Below are 8919 nucleotides of genomic sequence, written 5' to 3' on the forward strand. Positions count from 1 at the left end.
CTCCCTCCCTCCCTCCCTTCCTTCCTTCCTTCCTTCCTTCCTTCCTTCCTTCCTTCCTTCCTTGTAGAAATTGACAAACTAATTCTAAAATGTATGTGGAGATGCACGGGGCCTGAAACAGCCAAGCAGCAGCAGAACGTTATCTGTTCTTCTCTCGATGGGCCTTGGGTAGTTTCCACAAATAGCGCTGCTGTGACTACCCCGTGGGTGTCTCCAGGTGAACATATGCTTTTCTGCTGTGTGTACTTCATAAAAAAAGAACAAAGGCCAGGCACAGTGGCTCATGCCTATAATCCCAACACTTTGGGAGGCTCAGGTGGGAGGAGCTCTTGAGCCCAGGAGGTCAAGGCTACAGTGAGCTGTGTTTACATCACTGAACTCCAGCCTGGGTGACAGAACAAGACCCCATTTCTAAAAAAAAAAAAAAAGAAAGAAAATTGGAGACATCTTCTATTGTAAAGCTATAGTAATGCTGACAGATATAGTACAAGGATGGACTTGACACGCATTCAAAAGAATAGAAAATCTAGAACAGAGCAATGCATATATAGGTCTCTGATTTATGACAACGTGACATTACCGAACAGCAGGAATTGTTGTTTTTCTTTCCAATAAATGGGCTGAGTCAATAGAAGACCACGTGAGGAAAAGCGTCTCATATGGTTATCTGTTAGTGTCTGGGTTCTTACCATTATTGTACAAAAAACTCAACTCCAGACAAAGTGTAGATATAAGAAGTAAAACAAAATCCAGGCACGGGGGCTCATGCCATAATCCCAGCACTTTGGGAGGCCAAGGCAGGAGGATCATTTGAGGCCAGGAGTTCAAGACCAGCCTGGGGAACATAGTGAGACCCTGTCTCTAAAAAAAATTTTTAAATAAAAAATATTTAGCCAGGTATGGTGGTCTGCACCTGTAGTCCCAGCTACTCAGGAGGCTGAGGCAGGAGGATCATTTGAGCCAAGGAGTTTGAGTCTCCAGTGGGCCATGATCACCCCAGATCTGGGCCACAGAGCAAGACCATGTCTTAAAAAATAATAAAAAGCTTTTAGAGGAAAATATCAAGGAGAACATCTTTGTGACTGTGGAGTGGGAAGAGATTTCTTAAACAGGACACAAAACACTAATCATAAAGAAACAATTATAATTGGACTTTATTAAAATTAAAACCTTCATCAAAAGCACCATTAAGAGAATGAAAAGGCAAGCCAAAGAGTTGGAGAATATATCTAATAAAGAACTGTCAATCAATAAGAAAAAGGCAGACAACCCAATTAATAATGGGCAAAAGGCTTGAACAGGAACTTTGCATAGAGAAAATCTAAGGGCTGATAAGTATGTCAACTGTGACCAACTTCATTGGTCATTAGGCTAAAACAATGGAAAGCCATAATAAGATAAGATACTATTACTCACTCACCAGGAAGGATTCAGTTAAAGACAGTAGGTGCTCTTGAAGGCCTGGGGCAAGCCATGCTATTGGCCAAGCTGTGGGCAGGCGTGCCTGGATCCTGGCTGCTCCCCCGTCTGGCTCAGCAGTCCCACCCCATATGTGCATGCAGCAGAAATGCACTCGTGTGTTCTTCAAGAGAGATGCACGAAAATGCTGGGTCACAAAACCCGTCAGGTGTAACAGATAAAGGAGCTACATACATTTACCCCATGGAAGACAGTGCAGCCACAAGAATTAATGACCTATGGCAACGTGCTCTATGATGCGTGAATCTTACAGAATAGCATTGCCAGATCTAGCAATACAATAGCAGATCGCCCAGTTCAGTTGGAATTTCAGATAAACAACAGACTCTTTTTAGTGTATGTCGTAAATGAGCAGCATTTGGGATATACTTACACTTACCACTATTTCTAATGACACTTTAAAAGTACTTATTTGTTGTTTATCTGAAATGGAAATTTAACTGAGTGTCCTGTATTTTATCTGGAGATTCTACACAAATATAACATCAGCGAACAAATCCTGCCACAAGAGAGTGTAGACAGAATTCCCATTTCTCCAGAGCAGCAGAGCAGGTGCGTGCCTCGGCCTATGGAGTCAGGCTGGTGTCATGCGACAGCCAGGGTGCTGGGGGCCTGGTTGGGGTTTCACTTCTAAATCTTGCTGCTATTCACGTGGGTGGGTTCAGCTTATGAAAATTCTGCCCAGCTCTGCAAAGCGCACTTCCTCATAACAGCCATGGCTGTGCAGGTACGTCCCATGTGGGACTCAGACCACAGACACAGCTGAAGCTTCTCCCAGCAGAGAGCAGCCCACAGTCGGCCTGTAGGAGCCTGCTGCAGGAGCTTCCTGCTCAGCATCACTGAATTGACTGCACCTTTGGGTCTCGGCCTCAATGCCCCTTCCTCCAGGAAGCCTTCCCGGCCTCAACCAGGTGCCCTGCTGCACCCTCCTTCATGGCTTGCGTTGTCTTTGGTTGCAGCTGTCATTATTGTAGTTCAGTCATTGTTTGTATAAATACCTGTTTATCATCTGCCTCCCCCAACTGCAGGCTGAGTCCACAAGGGCAGGAGCACACCTGCCTTCGTCCTCGTGTCCTAGTGCCCGGTTCCTGCCGCATAGCCAGTGCTCAGTGGTATTTGCGGAATGAAAGAGTGAAGGTCTGTGTGTAAACCAGCACATATTTTTTTCACTCCTTGGAGTTTTTATTCATGCAGCTAACACGTGCCTAACAATCAGGGCTTTCTTATTTTCAGCAAAAGTTTCCAGAATCTTGTTTTAAAAAAGAAACCGTACTAGAATCCCAGCCGGCCACCTTGAACACCGTCGTCCTGGCCGGCGAGACCTGAGCCTTGATCCGTGGTGGAGGAGACCTGCTGGTGCCATGTGAATTCAGGTGCAAGCGTTCAGTGCCTGGCTGCTGTTCTGCTGCTGCAGACTCCAGGGTGCTGCATCCGCTCCTGGCCAAGGAGGCTGCTGTGGCTTTGGGAACCCTCACCCTTGTGTTTTGTCTTGATCTGTAGGGATTTGCTGCAGACACTGACAGAGGAGGAGCTGCACACGCTGGAACGGAACCTCTGCATTTCCCAAGACGTGGAGTTCCCTATCCGCGCAGACGTGCAGGGACCCGCCGTGCTGACTCCTGCCCTCTCCGCCCCTCTCCCCCCTGAGGGGCCACTCTCAGTCAAGGCCAAAGACCCGGACGCAGAGCTGGCCTGCTCCATGCAGTACGACGACCAGGAGCTGGAGCAGCTCAGCCGCATGGTCCACAGAGCGGGGGATGAGATGTCCTCTCTGCTGTCACCGCCCAGCGCCTGCCAGTCCCCCGCGCACAGGCCGGGAGCAGAGGGCAGCCCAGGCGAGGAGGCCTCTCCACGCAAAGCGCGCCTGCGGTCGGGCAGTGACGAGGAGGAGCGTGTGTTCTTCATGGATGACGTAGAGGGGACGGCAGAAGCCCTGGCCAGGCCGGAGTCCCCAGGTGGCCCGTTTGGGTGGGCAGGCAGTATTCGGGCCGACCCCCAGGAGAAAGGGCAGGGTGGGCCAGGCGGAGCGGCGGGGGTCAGCGTGCCCGCCTCGGAAAAGGAGGAGGACTTGAGCAACAACAACAACCCCGAGGCCGAGGGCACAGGCGGGGCCAGCCTCGCGGGCACCAGCTCCTGCAGCTGCCTGGACTCGCGGCTGCACCTGGACGGCTGGGAGGTAGGTGCGGACGACGCAGAGACGGCCGAGATGATCGCCCACCGAACAGGGGGCATGAAGCTCTCAGCCACAGTCATCTTCAACCCCAAATCTCCCACTTCCCTGGACTCTGCTGTCGCCACCCAGGAGGCCGCCTCGGAGCCCGTGGCCGAGGGGATGGATGGCGGCCCCCACAAGCTTAGCACTGCGGCCACCAACTGCCTCTTGCATTCCTGCGTGTGCTGTGGGAGCTGTGGGGACAGCAGGGAGGATGTGGTGGAGCGTCTGCAGGAGAAGTGCAGCCCGGGAGGCGTCATTGGCGCCTCGTACGCTGCCAGCTTAGCCAAGGCCAGCGACAGGGCCGCTGAGAGACAGGACGAGGCGCCCCCGCCCTCAGAAGATGCCTCCGACGGGCGGGAGCCCAAAGCCCCCACTTCCAACAAGTGCCTGCCTCACACCTCAGGTTCCCAGGTGGACACAGCGAGTGGGCTGCAAGGAGAGGCCGGGGTTGCAGGTCAGCAGGAGCCAGAGGTCAGAGAGCTGGATGCCGGGAGCCCCTCGGCTCATGAGGCACCTCAGCCCCTGTCGGGCTCCAGGTAAGAGCCAGTCTGGCCCAGGGACTGGGTTTGTCCTCTCTGCACTGGGGGCAGGTGCTGGTGCATTTTCCAAGCATTGCAGTGTTTCCACCTGGGCCATCTTGGCCACCGACAGGTGCTGGGCCCTGGCCAGGTGTGGGGTCTGTGTGTGAGGAGGGCAGGGGCAGGAGCTGGCTGTGGAGGCACCCGCCCTGTGGGGCATCGTGCACCAGGAAATGTGTGCCAGTGGGCCCGCTTCCCTGTTTCTGATGTTCCAGGTGCCTTTCAGGTGTCATGGGCTCAGTGCCAAGCCCTCAGCTCACCTGCCACAGCCCCGGCTCATCCCGCACCTGGTGTGAGCCACGTGTGCCAACGCGGGGCAGAGGGAGTGGGCTGTGCCGGTGCCTGGCCCCTTGCCCTGGGCCGCATCCAAGCGCACTGCTCACTTCTCTTTGCTGACCACCGTGGCTGCCTGGCTCGCACCGGGCTGAAACAAGACACAGACCCGTGGCTATGGGCGTGGAACCTGGGGCCATGAGGGGTCCTGAGACCACCCACAGGCAAATTCCCAGGGGTGTTCCCAGGGCTTCTGCCCCTCCCAGGACTATCTTCTCCTTTCCCTGCATTGCGGGGAGGTGGGGAGGTCTCCTATCTCTTCTCATGGGCTCCCATCCCCCACACTGGAGACAGGGAGGGAAAGGCATGGCTCATTGTCTCATGGCTGCATTGGCAGGGCCATTGGCCCCCTTGCCAGGACCCCGCCCTGCAGGGCTCCCGCCTTGGCTGTGGCCGTGTCTATAGGCCTCTCTAACAGGGAAGAGAGAGGGAGGATAGGGAGGGGAGGAGGCTCAACTGGAGGCCGGAAAAGCCCCCCAGGAGCCGTGGGAGCTGGGCAGCAGATGGGGAGAGAGGTTGGGGGCACAGGTGGCAGGAGTGAGGGGCTGTGTTGGAGGATGGCAGGCAGGCCCAGGAGAGGGTCCTCACACCGGGGGAAGGGGCTTCTCGGTGCAGGGCAGACGTCTCCTTCCTGTGCCGGATCCTCCCAGGTCGTACACTTGCTGGAGGAGCAGGACTGGCCAGGGCCCTGAGACAGTCAGGCCATTCTTCCTTTCCGCTGCCCACTCAGGGCTCCGGGCCTCCCTGCAGCTCTTTCCTGTGCTGAGGGCTGGGTGGGCTGGGCCTGCTTCCCAGCATCCCTCCCCACTCCCCACCAGGCCCTGGCAGCCTCTGTCACTTTCCATCAATGGATTTGCCTCTTCTGGACATTTCCTGTGAACACATTCAGGTACAGGTGGTTCCCGACTTACGATGGCTCGGCTTAACGAGGGCGTGAAAGTGACGCGAACCCAGCAGGAACCGTCCTCCGCGTTTTGGAGGCTAGGAGTGTTAGATGCATTTCTGACTTAGCATCCGATGGGTTGAGTCAAGGAGCATCTGTGGTGTGTGACCTCTGGGGTCCGGCTTCCTCCAGCGAGCGTAACGTCTGTAAGGGCCACGTGTAGAGGCGCACAGCGGCACGCCATTCCTTTTTATGGCTGAATCACGCTCACCGCATGGGGAGCCCGTCTTTCGCTTCTTCATTCACTGGTGGATGGCGGATGTGTTGTTTCTACGTTTTGGCTGTGATGAAAAGTTTCGTCCGAGTTTTTGTGTGGACACATGTCTTCAGCTCGTCTGGGTAGATCCCTGTGAGCAGAATTGCAGATCATGTGGTCACTCTGTGTGTGGCGTTTTGAGGAGCTGCCAGACTACTTTCCACTGTGGCCGCCATTGGCATCCAGGCAGCCGCGGACGGGGGTTCCAGTTTCCGCATCCTTCCTTACACTGGTCCTTGTCTTTGTTTTGTCCTTAGGGCACACCCCACTGGTCAGCAGTCAGCTGATGGCTCTAACACCACTGGACACCATTGCTTTACAGCAGGTTCCATGATCTCATTCAGCATTACGTGTGTAGAGACTGCCATTGACAGCTGATACAACTTTCTATTTGTGTGGTTCCCAGTCAAATCTATAAATAAGATAGACCCAGAGAACTCTGTCTGAAGGAACCTTTTTCTCCCCTGCCCCCAAAGGGAACAGTTTAAGAATGTTTTGTAGTACATCCTTCAGTTTTCAAAAATGTAAGCAAAGGCACATGAGTAGAAGTTCAGATACACACCCGTGTATCCCCTGTCCCCGTATTTGGTGAAGGGCCTCCTGCTACAGGCAGTCGCCCCCACCTCGCTCTCCTGGCCTTCTGCCCGAGCCGCTCCTGTGCTTGCTAGAGACGTCCCTCCTTCCCTTCACCTCGGGGCAGGGCCCCATGCGAGGCTGGCCTGGCGTGCACTCGGGTCCCAGTGCTGGCTTGGGCTTGTTTCCAGCCTTTTGCTGTCACAGACGTGCCACGATGAACAGCGTTGCACAAACAGCCTCTCCTCTTTTGGGTGAGACCATTTTTGAGATACAGCCTGAGCTTCTCGGCCGTGTCAGCCAGGGCACCTTTTCCCTACTACTGGATGCTTTCCTCAGGGGCTCAGACCAGACCCAGTTCATTGGCAATGGATCGTTTTTCTCCAAGTTTCACATGAAACCGTCAGAAATTCTTTGACAGGATAAGAGGGGGGTTTTTGGTTTGGGGCCTGCCCATCTTTTGCTGCTGGGGGTGGTGGGGGTTGTCCAGGTGACAGCCAGTGGACACTCACCCCCTCCGGAAGCTCCTCCTGCCTTCCTGGCCTGAGCTCTGTGCTCCACCATGGACGCGGCCTCAGCTTTCCAGGCCTCACGCAGCTCAGCACAGGCGCTGAGGCTCAGCTGAGGAAAGGGAAGGAGCCCAGGTGGTGGTGCCATCTTCCAAGGAAGCGTTTCTGGCAGGTGCTGAGGATCCGAGAGAGCAAGCACATCGCAGGGTAATCAGGACAGCACGTGTTTGGTTCGATTTAGGACAGTGCCTGGGCCCAGCACTGTGCCCGGAGGTAGCTGGAAATCAGGTCAGCAGGCGGCGGCACATGGCAACTGTCCCATCCAAGGCACAGGTGGTACGCACCCTGGGAGCATCGTTCACTCCCCCACTCATCTGTGTCTCAAGCATGTTCTGGGGTGGCTGGGCCAGGCACCGGAGACCCGTCAAGGAACAAGAGACGTGCCCTGTCCCCCCAGGTGTCACCTCACACCATACGGAGGTGATAAGGCAGTGGAGGTTTTCACACAGACAGACGAGGAGGCCAGCTTCACACATGGAGAAAGTTCACCCAAATTCAAACAGCCGCGTGTCAGGAAGCCTGGCTGGTGTTAAGTAACGTTTGTGCAAGGCCGGTCGCGTGCACAGGTGTGGCTGTGGTTGGTTCCTCCCCCATTCTGCAGCAGGAGAGACTGAGACGGAGAGGGTGGTATTTGCCTTAGCTGAGAGCATCTGGAAGAGCCCGGGCCTGTTTGGCCGTGAGACCCGCTCACCCGGCAGGCGCCCCTGCAGCCCCTGTGGTTGTGGTGTGGACGGTTCAGAGGGAAAAGCGGGCACGGCCCTGACTCACGGCTTCCAGTCCCACGTGTGAGTTGGACCTCCGTGTGCTGCAAATGAAGGAAATGCGTGGAGCCGTGGCAGACCGGCCCGCGAGGCCAGATTCCCCCGAGACCCCTGGAGCCTGTGTTTCTGGCCAGGCAGACGACAGCCTCCAGGAGGAAGGACAGGGCTTCCCGGCCACCAGCTAGGGGACAGATGCACACAGGAGGTGGGTTGGCACACGGCCCGCTGGGGTCCTGGCGCGAGGGTCCCAGCCAGGAGGAGCCCCTGTCTGGGGCATTTCCTCGGGTGGTGTCGCCGGGAGTCCAGACATCGTCCTCGACAGAGAGCAGTGAATCAGCCTTGCTGATGAGAATGTTCTGGAACCTACGCCCTTCAGCTCTTTTCATTTTACTGGCTTCTTTCCCACCTTCTCAGTGGTCAATGAATCCTTTTGGAGAAGTTGACATTTTTTAAAAGCTTATTTTCCCCTCAGCTAGCCTCACCTCATTGATCCAGAACCTTCTGTCCTCTTGAAGTCACCCTTGTAAGTTACTTGTCTAGATGACAGAAACTCCGCTCAGGCCGGTCGTCTGTTCCTTCCAAGGACACCATGAGGTGGATTTCCAGCCTCTGCCTTCTGCGAAAAGTAACACTGACTCCCTGTTCGCTGATTATGAACGTGGTCCCTGTTCATTGTAGAAACTTTGGAAAACATAAGAAGGAGAGACTGGGTCTGGTGGCTCATGCTTGCATTCCCAGCCCTTTGGGGACTGAGGCAGATGGATTGCTTGAGGCCAGGAGTTCAAGACCAGCCTGGACAATATAGCAAGACCCCATCTCATGGAAAGTAAAAGTAAATTAGCCAGGTGCAGTGGTGTGGGCCTGTAATCCCAGCTACTTTGGAGGCGGAAGCAGGAGAATTGCTTGAGCCCAGGAGGTGGAGACTGCGGTGACCTATGATTGTACCACTGTACTGCAGCCTGGGTGACAGAGCCAGACCCTAGTTCTTACAAACAAAAGAAGTAAAGAAGGACATAAATATCACTCCTAATCTTATGAAGGGTTTTATTATTTTTTCCCACTGAAGATGGTTTTATAGTTTCCTCTACGGTTTTTTGTCTGCCTCTTGGATCCGCTTTCCTTTTCTCTTCTTTTTCTTTCTTTTCTTCCTTTTCTTTCTTCTTTCTTTCTTTTTTTCCTTTCCTTCCTTTTTTCTCTTTTCTTTCTCCTTTC

At 54.5% G+C, this 8919-nt stretch overlaps 1 protein-coding gene across 3 annotated transcripts in view; it reads left to right on the plus strand.

Annotated features, from left to right (window-relative positions):
* Nucleotides 1-8919, plus strand: part of ZFYVE28 (zinc finger, FYVE domain containing 28) — a 111162-nt gene that overhangs the window by 58583 nt on the left and 43660 nt on the right. For all 3 annotated transcript variants that reach the window (XM_011970852.1, XM_011970854.1, XM_011970853.1), the window contains one exon: nucleotides 2980-4230. In XM_011970852.1, the coding sequence (XP_011826242.1) occupies nucleotides 2980-4230 (1251 nt within the window). The remainder of the gene's footprint in view (nucleotides 1-2979; nucleotides 4231-8919) is intronic.

Source organism: Mandrillus leucophaeus, unplaced genomic scaffold (assembly GCF_000951045.1).
Source record: "Mandrillus leucophaeus isolate KB7577 unplaced genomic scaffold, Mleu.le_1.0 Scaffold98, whole genome shotgun sequence".
In the NCBI taxonomy this organism is placed as follows: domain Eukaryota; kingdom Metazoa; phylum Chordata; class Mammalia; order Primates; family Cercopithecidae; genus Mandrillus; species Mandrillus leucophaeus.